Source organism: Lucilia cuprina, chromosome 3 (assembly GCF_022045245.1).
Source record: "Lucilia cuprina isolate Lc7/37 chromosome 3, ASM2204524v1, whole genome shotgun sequence".
Taxonomy (NCBI): domain Eukaryota; kingdom Metazoa; phylum Arthropoda; class Insecta; order Diptera; family Calliphoridae; genus Lucilia; species Lucilia cuprina.
The window spans coordinates 11,264,949-11,284,500 of NC_060951.1; the positions used below are offsets into that span (position 1 = coordinate 11,264,949).

The 19,552-nt window shown below is 29.1% G+C and overlaps 1 protein-coding gene across 4 annotated transcripts in view; it reads right to left on the reverse strand.

Moving 5' to 3' along the window:
- Positions 1-2,141: 2,141 nt before the first annotated feature.
- LOC111684697 (probable serine/threonine-protein kinase DDB_G0282963) overlaps positions 2,142-19,552 on the reverse strand; it is a 74,403-nt gene continuing 56,992 nt past the window's right edge. For all 4 annotated transcript variants that reach the window (XM_046945743.1, XM_046945742.1, XM_023446913.2 and 1 more), the window contains exons 2-7: positions 4,721-6,700; positions 4,230-4,655; positions 3,983-4,160; positions 3,274-3,905; positions 2,977-3,198; positions 2,142-2,880 (exon numbers count right to left, since the gene is read on the reverse strand). In XM_046945743.1, coding sequence (XP_046801699.1) covers positions 2,271-2,880; positions 2,977-3,198; positions 3,274-3,905; positions 3,983-4,160; positions 4,230-4,655; positions 4,721-6,699 — 4,047 coding nt within the window. In that variant the 5' untranslated portion in view covers position 6,700 and the 3' untranslated portion in view covers positions 2,142-2,270. The remainder of the gene's footprint in view (positions 2,881-2,976; positions 3,199-3,273; positions 3,906-3,982; positions 4,161-4,229; positions 4,656-4,720; positions 6,701-19,552) is intronic.

Genomic DNA, 19,552 nt, shown 5'->3' on the forward strand with positions numbered 1-19,552 from the left:
AGCAAGTTAAGCCTAGTTTAACTAAGGAGTAAGAAACCCGCAATAAGTAAAAGATTCTACGATGAGTGATGTAGCTGAGTGACAAAGTCGACATTATAGGTTTCATCTGAGAAATATTTTGGTTATTCCCTTTCACGCTTACTTTCTTTTTAACATTTTTGGGTTGGAATTTTTGACTCTTACGATATTTTTGTCTCTTTTTATTTCTATTTGTCTTGTTCCTTAATAAAACGAAATCACAATAGATTGTGTTTTCATTACGATTGTCGCTATTTCAGTAACGAAATGTCGAATCAAACGAAATCAGAATGGATTGTGTTTTCATTACGATTGTCGCTATTTTAGTAACGAAATGTCGATCAAATATGAAGGAGATTTGATTAAGTGATTACCTTTAAAGATGTGCTGAAAGCTAACACAGATTGTAAGAAATTTACATTATCAAAGATCATGTCTAAAAGTAGAACTAATTCCCACTAAGTAAAATAAAGACAAAAGTTTATTTTTATAAATTAAATAAAGGATCATTGCGACATTCCCGTGGCATTGTTTTATAACAAAATTTTAAATTTAATTGATCTCTTTAAGATTTATTGTGTTTTTATGTTGTTGTTTGTTTTTTTGTTTTTAGTTACATAATTGTTGATAATAATAATAATAATAATAATATTTATATATTAATGATTAAATATAGAGTAAAACTAGTTTAATTTTTCTAATAAAAGTCAATTGATATAATCAACATTTTAAAAAATAATAATAATAATAATAAAAAGAGGGCTACAAAAACCAATTTAACTAAATATATGTTTTGCTGTTTTTTTTTCATATTTTATTAAGGTAAATTTTTAAAACAGTAAATATATTAACAATATTTAATAATAAGAATAATAAAAATTATTTAAATAAAGAAGAGAAAAACAAATTAGAGGGTGTTAAGCCTAAAAGTATGCAGCAAATAACAATTTGTAACAATTTAAAGCATAACTTAAGATTTAAAAGAAAATTTTATAATTAAAGCATACAATTAGGCTTATAAAAATTGTGATATATTTTTTATAAAAATTATTTTTTCAAATAAAAATTTATTTATTTAAGTAATTTTTATTATTTTTTTTGGAGGACAAAACTTAATAAATTTAAATTTTTTATTTTATTTTTAAGTTTCATTTTATTTGGTGTTTTTAGGTTTATTTTTATAAATTTTGTTTATGTAACAACAGCTTTAGTATTTAGATATAAAGAAATATAGCAATAATTAATAATAATAATTATTATAAAATAATAAAACATTAAACTAAGACTGAGTTTGAAATAAAAACTTTATAGATTTTATAAGCATTTGTTGCTGTTGTTGTTTTGTTATATAAGGACGCTGAGCACGTTAATATAAATGTTTTATATATATTTTAGTTATTTTTTTTTTTATTTTTAATATAATTTTTGTTATTTTGATTTTGTTACTAAGTATTTTAGTTTATATATATATTTATTTTTATTTCTTTTAGATTTGCATAAGGCGCTAAATATACTCTACATATGTATAGTATGTATGTGTATATAAGATTTTTTTTATATATATAGTATATATTTATTTCTTTTACTTATGTTTTTCAAATTAATTTACTATTAAACTTTGTTTTTTTTTTTTGTTTATTTTTTTTTCTTCAATAATAATGCGTTTTTAACACTTTTAAATATTGAAACTTTTAAATGTAATGTTTAACAAACAAATAGTTTTTTATTTATTAATTTAAGTGTATAAATATTTTATATTTTTCTTTTGTTTATATATATTTATTTAAAAGAAATTAAAGAAAATAAGTTTAAAACAATAGTTTTTGTTTTGTTGTAATAATAAACACTTAAATACTAAAAAAAAGTTGTGGTAACATGTTTTCTTTTAACAAATTTTATGTTTTCTTTTACTAAATTACTTAAAATATTTAAAATAATTTCTAATTTATTTATTTATTTAAATATATATATATATATGTTTTTTTTATAACAGGGATGGAAGTGTTAGGTAATATAGGGGAAGTAGGAGGGAGGGAGTTTTGTTTTTTATTTAATAAAAATATTTGCAACTCAAAAGGCAGCTAATTTTTTGTTTGTTTAAATTTAATTTAATTTACTTAATCTTAATTTTTCTTTTTTTTTTTTGTTAAGTTAGTTGATAGTGTATTTTAGAAATATGTTTATATAGATACAATAAAAAAAATCTAAAAAAAATTACCTCTTTTTATTTAGTTTTGATTTGATTACCAAGTTCATCTCATCCAGGGAGCTTTGCGTTTAATTTTGGTGCGTAAACTTCTTAAGGTTTTTGGTTTCTTTTGGGGTGTTAAAGCATGATGTAAACCACCATAATGATGATGATTATGATTATGATTGCTGTGTGTGGCACCATTGGTGTTGGTGGTATTGCTGTTGTTGTTGGTGGAACCAAAGTAACTTTGTGTATTATAACCTTCATCTAGTAAGGATGATGTGTTGCTTGAATGTCTATTGGAATTGCCATTTACAGTGGCATAGGATAGATTTGCAGCTGCTGTACTTAATAAGGCCATTTTGCTCATGTTGTGTGGTTGTTGTGCTAGATGCTGTTGATGCTGCTGCTGTTGTTGTTGCTGCTGATGATGATGATGATTATGATGATGATAGTTGCTATTTCTATCCAAGGTGGATATGGTGTGCTCTTCCTCGACGGTGGTAGAAGGTGGTCTTTTAATCGGTGAGTTAGAACTAAGACTGGAATTTTGACTATTGGTGGTTGTAGAACTAGTATCAATACCTGAGGATAGAGAAAGTGATAGTAAGGCATCTACGCCATCACGGTGACGTTGTTGATCTTCCAATTCTTCTGGAGTGATATTGTGGCTGCAAAAATGAAAAATTATTATTATAAAATTAAAAAAAAGAACTTAAGATGTAACATTATCATACAAAGTCACATTTCTTTGCATAAAAACTCACCATTCTTCACTACTTTCGTAGGCAGCATCTGATGAAGCACAATTACTTTGATTATCTGCACAGCCTTGTTGTGATGATGATGATGTTTGGCCATTGCCATTTAAAACTAACGATGAATTACCATTTATTAATGGGGTAGAAGCACCACTACCAGCAGCACTGCCACCGCCACCAGCAGAATATGTATGATCTTCACTAGGGGAAGATGTTATAACAGGTGATCTAAATAAATACAACAAAACAACAACAAGATTATTACATGTGTAAAGAAATTTTATTACATTTTATTTAACTTACCCATTTTGGAAAGTTTCGGCAAAAACTTTTGGTCCGTGTTTTAAAGCCAACATAGCAGTAGCGGCATTTACATCGTCTATGCTATCAGCACCGCAATCTCTGGCCAAGCGTTCTATGCTCTCGTAATTGCTAAAAGCACCCATTATGGAAGAGGAATTGTTTGTATTGTTCGTACTGTTGCCATTGATGTTGTTCTGGTTGTTGTTGTGGCTATTAGCGTGGGAATTGCCATTGGTTTGAACATTTTGTGGATTATTTGTGGGGTAATTGTATTTGTTGTTATTGTTGTTGTTGTTAGTAAGATGATTTGTTTTGGTTGTACTATAATCGGACGGATATTCATCATCAGGAACATCGGGCACTACATCACTGATGTCTTTAAAGGCTTTCGATAGATTGGGAAATAGATTTGGATCGAAACGTGAATTGATATGTGATGAAGATGTTGTCGATGATTTGGAACCATCTAAAACATCATAACCCTGTGATGAACCTATCGAACCACCTCCTGGACTCTTCAGACTAATCTTATCAGCCGATGAATTTTGAAAGAAGGGTGAACGATTAAGGGCTTGTATTAAATTTTGTCTTTGTTGCTGTTCGACACGCCACAAGGAACCTTTACCCATATTCTAGAGGAAATAAATTTACATAAATAAATGTTATTTTGATTTACATTTTAAAATGTGTTTATTTAAATTTTACTTACCGGTGCTTTTTCCACTTTAACAAAACTTTTGTTCAGTGAAAGATTGTGACGCACACTATTTTTCCAGCCAGTAGGTGCAGTCTTAAAGTAGGGAAAATGTTGCACTATCCAAGCATAGATTTCTTTAACAGGCAAAGCCTTCTCTTGTGATCCCTCTATGGCCATGAATATTAAGGAACTATAATGATATGAAACAATTGAAATTTTCTATTCCATTTTTAAATAAACAAAGCTTAGGATAACTTACCTAAAACTATAGGGTGGTTTGTTGTGTGTGTGTACCAGTGGATCATATGGCACTTTATTGGTATGTTTTTGCTTTTGTGGTGTAGTCTGCATATTATTCTGATTGGTATTAATGGTTAACGATGAGGAGGAAGATGATTTTGGCGTTAGAGGCGACTGTTGTTGCTGCTGCTGTTGTTGTTGTTGCTGAGGTGTAGAATTATTAATTCTTTGGTTTGAAATGTTTGAATTACTATTGGATATTTCAAAATCTTTAAGAGAATCATTATCGTAACTGGAAAAGGAGGTAGGACTGCGTATTGCTTGATGCTGCTGTTGTAAATGATGCTGCAATTGTTGAGGTGTACTACTAAGTGTATAAAATTCTTTGGTTGTATGTTGAGGTTGTGTTTGTATTTCTGGTGAAACCATTAGAGTTGGTGAGGAACTGAATAGAGAATAAATAAACAATTAGTTTTTACAAAATTATGAAAATAGATAACAATAACTTACACCACGACTTGATGATGTTGCTGTTGTTGTTGTTGCTGATGTGTAGCTGCAGGAGAATTTGTAACAAGAGGCAAAGCTGGATGACTTACTAAAGTATAACCGGGTGGTATAACACTTGTTGTAAGTGTTGTGGGCGAAGCAGCTGATGACGAGGAGTTAGTTGAAGAAACCGCTATAAATGGTGCTGTGGTTGAGGAGTTTGAGCTGCTGTAATTTAGAGCTATAGGTGTTGATGAACCACTTAAAGTAAAGTACGATGTTTTACTTAAAGGTGGACTATTGCCACCATTAATAGCTGCCGTAGACAGGGAGGAGGAGAGTGAAGTATTTGAAGAGGCAGGTGATGAAACTACGGTAATAGTTGAGCCAACAGCTGTGGCAATTTGAGAAGCAGACGACGTGGCGGATAAAACAGAGGAAGCTGTATTGTTACTGTAGTTATTTGACGTTATAGTGGTAGAGTTATTACCGCCACCTTGATCCAAAACATTCATTTTCTCTCTTAAGTATTTTTTGTGAGGATGATGGGTGGTACTGCTGCTGCTACTTGAAACGGGAGTAGAATTATTTTTATGACCTTGATAAATTGTGTTAGTAGTAACATTGTTACTGCTGCTTGTTGTAATCGACGTTGCTATGTTGCTGCCATTAACAACACTATTGCCATTGGCAACAATTGAAGTAGTACTGGGCAGTGTTAATTGTTTGGACCCAGTGTGATTGGTAGCTACAACTACAGTTGTTGTATTGTTATTGCCACCACCCGTTATAGATGATGATGAAGAAGGCACAAGGGAAGAATTGTTGTTGTTATTGTTATTAGAATGACTATTGCTTAAATTTGTGGCATTAAGGTGAGCGCCACCACCACCACCATTCGAGTTGCTTAAAAGTTGTCTTGCGGGCAGAAAATTCGTGCCTGCTTTATACTCCACCACAGTAGTGGTTCCACTGGGACCCACATGCACTGTGGTTGTAGCACCTCCTAAGGCCGCAATGTTGCCATAAATTTTCGTATCCTTTAAATCAACGGCGCTAAAACGTTTAAATTGCTGCTGAAAATCACTGGCACTTAAAGTGGTTATTTGTGTTTCAGCCGGCAATTCAGTAGTACAGCCACCAGTGACATTTGTCGAGATGACTTGCTCTTCGCCGGCCACATGATGAGGCAACTCTTCAATTAAGTCATGAGCATTGGCTGCATTGACAATGCAAATATTGGTATTACTCAATAGAGGACGTTTCTGAGGGGTAGTGTTATTTGGATGGCTGCCGCTATTACTGCCGCCGCTAGTGTTGCTGGTGGGAGTTGTGGTCGTTACAATTTCTTTAATCAAATTGGAATTGTTTAGCCAGGCTAGAGAACGTAACTCTTCGTCATTGTCATTTGTAGTTGAAGTCGTTATGACATGCTGCTGCTGCTGTTGGTGATGTTGGTGAGGCGAATGGTGATGATGTTCATTGTGTGTGTTAGTGGTGGCATCTAAAGGTTCTGCTGCTAGTAGTACAATATTGCCCGTAGTATGAGACGTTCCATTGTTATTGCTATTGCCATTGCTAGTTGTAATGGCGGTTGTGGTCCCATCGTATGCTGTAAACTGTCCGTTACGATTTTGTTGCAGTAGCACATATTTCGAAGTGGCTGGCATGGTGGTTGCATTAAAAGATCCTGGTGCTGTAGATGAATTTAGAAATGTTGCCTTTGTGGCGGCTGCCAAAATATTATTAAAATTATTTGCCGTTGTTGTGTGAGCAGATATTGTTGCTGCTGCTGTTGCTGCTGAAGAGGTGATATTTAAAGTATTTGGCAAAAGTTGTGAATGATGTTGTTGTTGTTGCTGTTGTGTCCCAGCCGTATGATATCTTAGACCATTTGAAGCGGCTGCCACTACGGTAGCTGTTGTCACTGTTTGTTGTAAGGTACGTAATTGGCTCAAATCATGAGTCGTCAATATTTGTGTAGGATTGTCTGGCGACATTCTAAAATTGAAGAAAAAGAAAATACTAATAAATATCATGAGTCATATTTAAAGTTAAAGTATTTGTAAAAAAGAAAATCTAATGTAACAATATTACAAAGTTTCAATACATCATAAATTAAATAATAAAATTTTGCTCTCTTTCTTAATTTTTGTTTACTTATGCTTTTCTCTCGTTCCCCCTCTCTCTTTCTAATAACAAATTTGTTTATTTTATTTATTTTTCAAATGTTTTTTTTACAAACATTTTATCCCTTTTTAATGTTTTTAAGGTTTTTATTTGCATGACCTACAATTTATCTTATCAAATTTATTTTGTTATAAGAAAACAAAGTATATAATTTTAAATTAAAACAACACGTGCTTTTTAGTTATTATATGAATTATTTTGTTATTTCCATTTTTAAATCTTTAAATTAGTGTCAATCAAAGAAATTTGTTAAAAAAATGCTTTCAAAACTATGTTCAAAGCAAAGAGAACAAAATGTTAATTGTCAAAAATGTAAATAGAAAGAAAATGTATACGAAATAATGATATAACATAAAGATCGAAAATTAGTTACCTAATTATTATCTATTTATTTTTTTAATTTCAGAAGACATTTTAAAAAAATACTTGAGAGCAATTTAAAAATTTTAAAATATTTTAAATAATTTCAATGTAGTTTCTGCTGTAAAGATAAGTTATTCAAAATATGTTCGAAAATCGAATTTAATTCGAACTTAAGTTCGTTATTTTTTTATTTGATTCGAACATTATTATGGGAACTGTTGTGCGTTGCCTTACCAGAGAAAATTTTACACAAACACCATTACCCTACTTAGAGCGAGTTTTTCTAATAAAGATAATCTTCATTATTTGTTTAAACCTGGTTTAAACAAAGTTATAAGTGAGAAAACACAATTAACCAAAAACAATAAAACAATGTTTTCGAAAGAACAAAAACTTAATATGTTAAGTAAATTGCAATTTTCTGATTAGTTTTCTTTTATTTATTATTGTTTTAAATGTTTATTTAACTTTTTTCCAAAATTTTCCATTTTACAAAATTATTGTTTGCACAAAAAACAGCTGTTCATTGTTTATGTTTTTGAGTGAAAAGTTCGTAATACTAACAAAGTTAACTGAGCTTAAATCTAAAACTGAAAAACACAATCAACGTTTTAAAGTCCGCCTTAATTTGTTCCGAGTTTAATCTTACAGCAAGTTAAGCCTAGTTTAACTGAGGAGTAAGAAAACCGCCCTTAGACCTGGTTCACACTGAGAAACATTTGATGAGAAACTTTTGATTTTGTGTGTGTGAGAGTAAGAGATGGTTGATATTTCTATCTCTTTCTTTCACACACAAAAATCAAAAGTTTCCTAGTGTGAACCAGATTTTATAGACTACAACAATACCAATAAATTTAAAACATTTTGAAATAATTTCAAAATTTCGATTCAATATCTTGAATTGATTTTTCTTTTTTGAAAAATTTTTATGAAAAATCCTTAAAAAATATTTAAAAATTCCAGAGAGAACAAAAATTTCAAAATAATTTAATTACAAATTATTTAAAAAATTTTCCCGGCTTTTAATTTAAAAAATAACATTTTCACGTTTTTCTTTTCACATTTTTTTTGTCAAAATTCTTAGATAATCATTAATACAATTTTTTTATTTATAAAAAATTTACAAAATTAAAGAATTCTTTTTAAAACTTACTTTTAATTATAAATAATTTTAAGGGCAAATTAATAAATTTTTAATAATTAGAAAAAAAGCAGCAAATTTGTTTATATAACAAACAAATACATAATGACAATAACAATTAAAGAAATACAAAAACAATTCCTATAAATAATACATTATGCACTAATACACATTAAATACAAACATACATACATACTACATACATATGTACATACATGAAGTTGTATGTAAAATTTTATGCTATAAATATTTATTTATGTATGAAAAACGTACATTTTAAATATTTTTTTTTAGTGTATTTAAAGAAAACTAATACACAATTTTCTTTTTTTATTTATTTTTAAACAATATATTCTCTTGATTTTCTTTTTATACTTTTTCTTTTTTTATTATTTTTTTATTGTTGTTTTGGGTTGTGTGTGTGTTTTATTTTGGCGTCTATAACCAAAAAAATTAAATTGGTTGGTTGTTTGGTCTATAAGTCACATTGTCAACTGAACTAAAACAATTAGAACATTTTGTTTTAGCAAGACGATTTTTTTAGTTTTTATTTATTTTGCCTTTTGCTTTTTTTTCTAAGTTTAACAACAAAAAATTGTTGTTGTGATAAGTTCTTCTTTTTTGTTTGTGTTTTATTTAAACAAAAAAGCAAAAACAAAAAAAAGTTCAAATACAAATACACAAGAAAATCTTTTGCAACCAGTCAATATACTATAGTTTTGAATTTTTAAATAAAAAAAACTGAAAACAGCAGCGGCAACAAAAAAAATAAATAATTTATTTACGCATTTTTAAAATAAAGAAGAGAAAATACATACTGAACTACTACTAGCTAACTACTAAATAGCAAAGAACTAAATAGTCTAACAGTGTTTCCCAAATGGTATTAAGATGGTGGCAACTTTCTTTAAACTTTGTTCAAACTTTCAAATAAAATTTTCATTCCACTTGAAGGGAAAATTGCTATAGTAAACATTTTGTCAACAATCTGCCGGTCCACACTAGGAAACTTTTTTTGGGAAACTTTTGATTTTGCGTAAGAGAGAAAGAGAAAGAATATCATTCATCTCTCTCGCGGTACGGAGTTTCTCGTACTCGAAAACTTGTTTTGGTTTGTTATTCTTCTCATTCGTACATCAAAAAATCAATGCAATTAATACGTAATTTCTGAAACAAAAGTTTCTATGTGTGGACATTAAGGAAACTTCAAAAGAGAATTAAGAAAAGGTCAATATAATTCACAATTGTTTATTTTGTATACAACAACAGCTGGCCATTGTTTACAAAATTCCATTAAAAACTAAACAAGTTAGACCTGGTTCACACTGGGAAACTTTTGTTGAGAAACTTTTAGTTTTGTGTGTGAGAGAAAGAGATGGTTGATATTTCTTTCTCTCACGCACAAAAATCCCAAAAAAGTTTCGTAGTGTGAACCAGGACTTAAAAAAGTTAGTGATCGAAAAAACAAGTGAAAATGAACGAATTTCTCGAGAAATGTTGATTGGCATTAGCGGTAATTGGTTTCAAAGCCTCAAAAATACTTTTATTTGGGAATCCTCCGATAACATTTTGGTTAGCAAAAACTACTACTTTAAGTACACCTCGGCTATGTACATTTACCTGATAAACAATATATAAAACATATAAGAACCATACATCAGCAGATAGATAAATTAATTGATAAGATAAGCCCCGTTTTTATATGTGTTAAAATTATATTTTCAACTTGTACTATATATGAAAAAAATTTCTGTTACTTTAAAATATGTACTTATGTATAAGTAATTTGTATACACATTTATAATTTAAACTAAAAGAAAATGTTACGACTTATTGATACACCCTACATGCACCACACCCTTTCTGAAATTGCATAGGATATCTCAAGGCGATTGGCTCCGACGGCATATCCATGATAAAACTCTTTGGAGAGTTGAGTAATTGACAATTAGTTTTAACCTGTCAAAGAACTGGTGGATGCATCCCAATACCAAAACATAGGAATTAATCGACAAAGGGACAATCATACAGGCCGAATTCACTTATTTCACCAGTCGTGAAGCGCTCGCCCAGATGTCTAACCATCTCACACAGCACAACCTCAACATTAACTATATAAATCAGCAGATTTCGTGTGCAAAGACATCCCTAGTTTCGCTAGTCTTGTCGATATCCTTAGACAAGTATTCAAATTCTGTAGAGTTATACAAGAAGTACCACAGTGGATGGTGGATTCATCCCAATACCAAAACATAGTAATTGATCGACAAAGGGACAATCATACAGACCGAATTCACTTCTTTCACCAGTCGTGAGGCGCTCGCCTAGATGTCTTACCATCTGACACAGCACTACCTCAACATTAACCGTTATAAATCAGCAGATTTCGTGTAGAGTTATACAAGAAGTACCACAGGTGGATTATAAATTATCTGAGTCGTCAGTCGTTTGTTGAGTTTAGAGACAAGTATTCAAATTCATTAGAGTTATACAAGAAGTATCACAGGGTCCTACTCCTCCTACTGTTTAACTTCTGCTTCTCTAAACTACCCACACCTTTACATGATGGAGTTGATGTCATATACGAATGGCTATTATTTAGCAACGAACCAAAAAGTTGAAGAGCTACATGATCTACAGATCACCTATATGAGGCAGCAAAGTTCCTTACAATCAAGGAATATATAATACACCTATAGCAGAAAGAGAGAAGAACCTGCCGCGGATAACAAGATTTGCTCTGACACAACTAAGAACAGAATGAAGCAACAGGCTCAATGTCTATTGGTTCCGCATAGACGGTGCCTTCCCTAATACATGATCCAATGATATCCAATGAATTTTAATCAAATAATGAACTTATTAGTGTTAATGGATTAAGTGTTTGGAGAAATTTCATTTAATAACAGGCAGACAAGAGAAACGAACAACTTGAAATAGATTTAAGTAAAAAAGTAACTTTAAATTAAAAATTTCCCAACATACTGCTGTAGGGTACATAGAAAATTATTGCGTAAACTAAATACATAGGTGTAGAGATTATTTAGTTTGTGTATAAATGTTTGTTTTGTACACACAGAGAGAAAATTTTTAAAAAAATTCTTGACGCGAAACACAATTTTTCTTAATGTTTAAAAGTATTTGTGAACATTATTAAAAAAAAGTCAGTCATGTTATAACAAATATTTTCTGTAATATAATTTTTTTAAGTTATAGCTGATTATGTTAAAGTTTTTATGTGATACAATTTGGTTCAGTGTAATTTTAATATTGTAAACAATGTTGCTAACGCCCATTTAACAACATGTTTACTGCGTAAGTTTACATACTTTTTACATTACTACTTTTACACTCTTTCTCTCAATTAAAAATGTCAACATTTTATATTTAAAGAATGCAACGATATGATTATTTTTTTGGTTAACAAAAAAATTAATTATGTTTTTATAAATTGAATAAGAAAATGTTATTATTTGCACTTTATAAACTAGAAAAACAAACAACAACAAATTATGGCTGGTAGACTAGACCATGCTAGAACAAAACCAAAACACACACACGCACACGCTAATAATAAGGAAATTGTAGTGACAACAACCTTCACTCATGAACAACAAATAAAAACTTTGAGCACGAAAATAATAAATAAATAAAAAAAAGAAAGAATCACATAGAAACAGATATATTATATAGAACAATAACAGTAACAACAACAACAGCAACAAAAATAAACTGAAATGAAATGAAACTATAACAACGAAGAAGAAAATAAATTTTAGCACAAATAATATTTTCCCGGAGGTATGAGACAAAACAAGTAACCTCTAAAGGAATTTATATTTTCCTAATAATGTTGTTGTTGTTGTTTGAAAGAAAAACAAAACTTAAGTAAAAAAATGTTATGTTAGTTTAGTTGTTATTATTGTATGTAAATTTTTTTGCACATAACATACTTATAAACAACAAAAGAAAAACGGAAGCATTAAAGTCGCCATAGTTACTTAAATGTAAACAAAACCAAAGATGGCAAAGTTCATTTTCCGGAGAATGCGAGAGAGAAAGAGAGAGAGGCACTGTTGGCACTTGAAAATCAAAAAGAAAAATATAGTTATACAACAAAGTTATTCTATAATATGTAAACAAAAAAGCAAGAAAAAAAAACAAAACAAGAGTATTTAAATTAAGAAAAAGCTTTTTAAGAGTAAACTTTAAGCTCTTATTATATTATGAAAAAGGAAATTCCAAAAAAACCCCAACTGCGCATAACACAATTTTCGTTTCTTGTTGTTCTATATTTGTTTATGCTACAAAGCATTTGTTTTTGTTTTCTTAGAGAAAAGTTACATTAGAATTTAAACAAAGAGAGCGTTAAAACAAAAAATTCCTTTGCAAAAAATGTTCAAACAATAAAAGGATGAGATGGCATGTTATTACTTTAATAGCGCTTAAATTGTCATTTGTTGTTGTTTTAAAATTTAAATGAAATAGTGCGTGTAATAGGTGAACAAAGAGAGAGAGAGAGAGAGAGAGAAAGAAAACAGCATGTTTAGTAGCAGTGTTGAAAACTAAGCGTTTTTCTAAGTCAGATTGAACAAAAATCACACGATTGTAAGCCCATGTTTAGTTTTGATAAATTTTTATTAATACTAAACATCAAATTGTTAATCAAGAGAAAAAATATCAAATATTTTTAGCGTTTTTGCAAAATGTTATGACAAAGCTGTCACAACAATTGTAAAGTAAACTTTTTCTTGATAACAAATGTTATTTCATTGTAAATTTTTTATAGAATTTAGTTTTATGAGCATTAAAAATGGTTTATTTAAATAGGTTTTTGGTTAAGTTACTATTTATTTGCAAAATTTGCATTAATTTCAATTGTTTTTATAAATTATAGCAATTCAAATGAAATGTTGTGATAAATCTTTGTTAAGTATAGGCATAGGATAGAACACTTAATTTTTATATAATATGACAACCGTGTAAACATAACTAATGTTTTATTTCCGACTTTTATAAAAAGTCGACTTTTTGAAACTGTTTTTCAATTGGCAACTTTTCGATCTTAAAATTACTTTTTACTGACTTTTAAGTTGCTATTTATTAGGGTTCTATAAATCGACTTTCGAATAATACAACAATTGAGTTTTTGTCGAAAAAAGTCGATAACTCGACTATCGTCTGTGAAAAAAGTCGAAAAGTCGACTTTGGAAATAAAAGTCGGAAAGTCAAAAAAAGTCGAAAAGTCGTAGAAAGTCAAGAAAGTAGTGAAAAAGTCCAAAAAGTCAAAAATAGTCAAAAAGTTGAAAAAGGAAAAAATAGTTAAAAAGTTGAAAATAGTCGAAAAAATTCGGAAAAAGTCGAAAAAAGTCAAAAATGATCAAACAGTCGAAAATAGTTGAATATCGAAAAAAAAGTCGTAAAAAGTCGAAAATCGTCGACAAGTCTGAAATACTCGAAAAGTTGGAAAAAGTCAAAAATAGTCGAAAATAGTCAAAAAGTCGAAAATAGTCAATAAGTCGAAAATAGCCAAAAAGTCGGAAAAAGTCAAAAATTCGACTATTTACAAAATACTAAAAGTCGAAAAGTCTAAAAGTCGACATTTAACTAACTGCTAAAAGTTGAATAGTCGAAAAATTGACTTTGCATAAAATGCAAAAAAAGTCGAAAAGTAGGCTTTTCGTTTCAACTATAGAACCCTACTATTTATCAAAAAATTAACAAATTTGGCATTGAACAGAACTTTTTGAACAAAATTCATTTCGAAACTAAAAAAACGCCTAAATTCGTTAATAAGTTGTTAGCACTGCAGTTTAATTTATAGAGCAGGACAAAAAAACTGCACTTTTTGTAGTTGTAAGTAAATGTCAAAAGTCATATGTTTTCTAAAATTCTTTTTACACTAGATACCTACATAATAACTATATATATGTATATACATAAGAATGTAAATTATTCATTTGATAGAGATTTACTAAAACAAAAGAAAAATGCATAAAAATGTTTTTATCCCTTGGGCTTTTTTTTAAATACCCCCTTCCCACTTTTATAAATTAATTGGGTTTGTTAGTAAAGACATTTAATTTTTTGTTATTGTTGTTGTTTTTTTTAACATATGACCATAAACAAACAAGCCCATCATTTTTATATTATTGTATGGGTGTAGTTTAATAATAAAATGTAGAAAAAAACTAAAAAATATGCAGGTTTTTTTTTATAATTTATATTAATGACGCGTTTCCTCTTTACCACATGTGCGCATAAATTATTATACAAACAATATATGTAGGTACTCTTTTTCATATCACAAAAATCACACATACTCTTCATTTTTATGTTCTCTTAAGCAAACAATTTTTAAAAAAAATTCACACTACAAAAATAATACAACACTGTGATAACCAGAAACAAGAGACACCCACTTTTGCTATGATAAGTGAAAGAAAAAGAAAATATGTGTGTGTATGATATAGAAGAGAACTTAAACACATTTATCCAAGTTGACAAATTCACATGTATTCAAGAGGCAGACCCCCACAATGTCAAACATATAATATATGAGAAGAGCTATGAACAACGGTAACACTTAATAAATAATATAAAAAAAGTCATACAAACAAAAAACGTTTATAAAAAACAACAACAAGCTCCAATAAACATGTTAAATATCAATAACATACAGAGTTACCATCATTTAGATTATAAAGGGGAATACCCAAATAAAGCTAAAGTGATTTCTTATAACATCTACTTGTTTATGAACAAATGTTGTTGTTGTTTTCACCTAACATTCCCATAAAGCTTTTACTGGCAACTCTGTAAGTTTAATACACAACAACAAAGTAGTTGAAATGTTATTTTTTACACTTGTTAGAGTCATGTAACGGGTTTCCTCTTTAAATCACGTTTCTCTCAAATTTGTACTCTTTTTTTGTGTATATTTTGTTTTTTTTGTATTATAAATGAATATTTACATATTAAATGAACCATTTACGTCTACTGTACAAACAACAGTACATACATACAGATGTCAGTATGTAGTAATGTTGTCTATCTTGTAAATTACACTCAACTAGTTTAACATAGATTTCATTGTTGTTTATGGTTTTGTCTCTTTTTTTTTTTTTTTTTGAATGACATCTATGAATGAAATTAAAGTTAATTTAGAAAAATTATTAAAATTTACACACATTGTACCTACACACACACACAAAATTAATAGATTTAGAAATAGGTTTATTTGTTTAACATTTCTTTAAAATACCCTACATTTAGTAGTATTATAAATGTTGTTTATTTTCGTTTTATAAATAATATAAAACTTTTTTGTAAGCTTAATAAAAATGGCGTCATATTTAACAACACTTTTTTTTTGTATATTTTACTGATATACTAAGTATATTGAATAAAAAAAATAATAAATAAAACTCAAGTCATTGCAGTCACTGAGGTAGAGATAAGGTTTTAAATTACGCATACACAAATCGGAGATATTTGAAAAGAAATAAAAAAAATAATTGAAATTTAAAATCTTTCAATAGTTTAGAGGAGTTAGTGTTGCTGCTTTCTATGTATCTACCCCTTCTTCTTATCATATTCGAATGTAAAAAAATTTATGAACGTCAATAAATAAAATGGAAACTACTTTATGAAGATGACCAATAATAGTTCTTAATATTAAGCGTAATAAATTTAATAAACTAAACACAAAAAAAACTGAACTTTGAGTTTTCGATATACAATAAAATGAAAAACTTTTCGACATTTATAATCGAAAAAGTAATAGAAAAACAGAGAAAAATCCTACAGCAATATCCGAAAGATATATTTATATATACATAGGTAAAATCTATAGACCCTATCCATGTTTAAGTTTACATAAAACTTTAGTTTATAAATGTTTAATTTACATAATTACATTAAAATTAATTTAATAGTTTGTAAATAATAACAAAATTGCGACGTCATTTCCATTACAAATTTCTTTATTGTTGTTGTTTTTTATTCTTAATTCTCATTGTTGTGTTTACAGTGAAAATGTCGCGCGTAGAATTTTGAAAAAAAAAATAAAAATAATAATAACACCAGCAGCAACAACAACAACAACAGTAAAGTGTCAACAAAACTAAATACACATTTATATTATATTAAATAATAAACAACAAACGACGCCATTATACGAATGAGTACAATATCACGGTGTAGAAAAACAGCAGCAATAACAGAAAAATATGGAATTAAACAAAATAAAATTAAAATAAAAAAATATATATAAAAAAAATTCACATATGACTGTGTTAGCATTATTAAACAAGTGAATGTGATGATACTCTCTTTAAAATGAGAGAACTTATTCTTATAATACAACAACATGAATTGTACAAAAAAGGTTGCCAATTTATTTTAGTAAATAAAAATTTTCTAGAAAGAATTTTGTTTATAGTCAAGAGACTAGTCTATTACGAAATTACTAAATGATTGGTCTACATTTTAAAGTCTAAACTGATCTATAGTTAAGACTATATACTGATCAATAGTAAATACTTTAGATTGATCAACAGTAAATGCTATAGATTCATCAATAGTGAATACTATAGACTGATCTATAGTCCAGACTCTAGACTGATCTATAGTCCAGAGAGTGATCTATAGTCCAGAGAGTGATCTAAAGTCCATCCTATAGACTGATCTATAGTCCAGACTATAGACTGATCTATAGTCCAGACTATAGACTGATCTATAGTCCAGACTACAGACTGATCTATAGTCCAGACTATAGACTGATCTATAGTCCAGACTATAGACTGATCTATAGTCCAGACTATAGACTGATCTATAGTCCAGACTATAGACTGATCTATAGTCCAGACTATAGACTGATCTATAGTCCAGACTATAGACTGATCTATAGTCCAGACTATAGACTGATCTATAGTCCAGACTATAGACTGATCTATAGTCCAGACTATAGACTGATCTATAGTCCAGACTATATCTATAGTCAAGACTATAGACTGATCTATAGTCCAGACTATAGAATGATCTATAGTCCACACTATAGAGTGATCTATAGTCCAGACTATAGACATATCTATAGTCCAGACTATAGACATATCTATAGACTGTTCTACAGTCCAGACTATAGACTGATTTATAGTCCAGACTGTAGACTGATCTATAGTCCAGACTATAGACTGACCTATAGTCTAGACTATAGACTAATCTATAGTCCAGACTATAGACTGACCTATAGTCCAGACTATAGACTGACCTATATTCCAGACTATAGACTGACCTATAGTCCAGACTATATACTGACCTATAGTCCAGACTATAGACTCACCTATAGTCCAGACTATAGACTGATCTATAGTCCTTCTTTCTAGACTATAAACAGATCTATAGTTATGACTACGATTTTGTACTAATCTATAATCAAGCCTATTGAGCAGCGAAACGCAATAAGCTCTCTTGTACTCATTCTACACCAGTCAGAGAGAGAACAAATTTTGTACTCTATGCCTTTAGCCGCTATAGACTTATTTGAGCTTTGCGCATCCCCGACTGATATAGCCAAGATTACAGACTACTTAGTCAATATTATAGACTGATCTATAACCAAGACTTTAGACTGACTATAGATAGTTGAAACTATGGAATGATCTTTAGTCAAGACTATAGGCTGATCATTGGTCAAGACTATATACATTCGAGATAAATAAAATAAACAAATCAGTTCACTATTATAAATCTGGCAGCTCCAGCGTATAATATTGAGTATGCGAGAGCTAAATTACTACTACATACTACTTAACAAAAAAAAACTACTACGAATGATGGTGACCTGTCTTGTTTGTTTATCTGTATTCTCTGTTTTTGTTTGTCTCCCCCTGTCCAATAGACTGTGATAAACAAGAAAATATGCAAACACAACAGAACCAACAACATTTAGTCATACAAAACCAAACAGCAGCAACAACAACAACAGAAAACACACATGTAGATAGCTGATGCTAATGTTAAGCTACTTAAAAGTTAAACAACAACAATATACACATATCCAAATTAAAAATACAATTTAAATAAAAATTATAATTATAAAAACACCGTTGTATTTTTCTGTAATGAAAATCGAAAATAAAACTCTAGGTACCATGTAAATTGCCAGAGAATAAGAGTAAACAAACAAAAAAAGTACGAAATAATTGAATGACTAAACAAAATAGAGAGTTTTGTTGAGTCTTTCATAGAACAATAACAAAACATACTGACACACACTAACTACTAATTAAGAAGAAGGTGGAGTTATTTTAAAGTTTAAACAAAATCTTTTACTAATTGTTTTTAACAATTAACTTAATATCATATTTTAAACATACTACTGTAAATCAGAAAAACAATTGCAGAAATGACAGAAAAATTCCGTAACATTAAACAAAATTGCCAGATTTGCCAATTGATTTATTCACTTTTGAATGATTTTTCAGTCCAAAAAATGTCACTTTCTGTGTTCTTTTTTTTCTATTTTATGACAAAATTGTTTATTTTCTTTGTTTAAAAAAACAATCTAGAAGTTTTAAAGATTGTTAGTTTTTTATTAATAGTTATTTGGCAGCCTCAAACTACAACATATCATCATATATTTATTATTAAAGCTGAGAGAAAGCCTAAATAGCAAGAGAATGTTTCTTTTTTTTGTAGTATTTGGTGATGTAAACAAGTTTTTGTTGTTTACTGTTGTTGTTATTTTATTGAATTCAAAACAAAAATAAGAAAAAGAGAAAAGGTTAAGTTTGCGTAAACAAAGCGCGTGCTTTTTTTTCATTTGTGCTTTAGCGGTACTTTTTTTTTCCTTTGGTACGAGTGCAATTTTGGGGTTGCCATGGTTATTTACACAATACATTTTTTAATTAAAAAAAACGTTTACATCTCTTTCATATATAGTTAAGAAACTAAAATTGTATTAAGCAAGAAAATTGCAAAAAAGAAATTATTAAAAAGTTTAATCAATTTGCCGATGATGAAACATATTACTATTTATTTTGTTGTAGGTAGGGTAAATGTACCAATAGTCGGCAGTTTAACTTTTTTCTCTTTTTCAAACTATCCCCCTAAAGAGTCGGTAAATGTTATTACGATGATTTTTAGTTATTTCAATC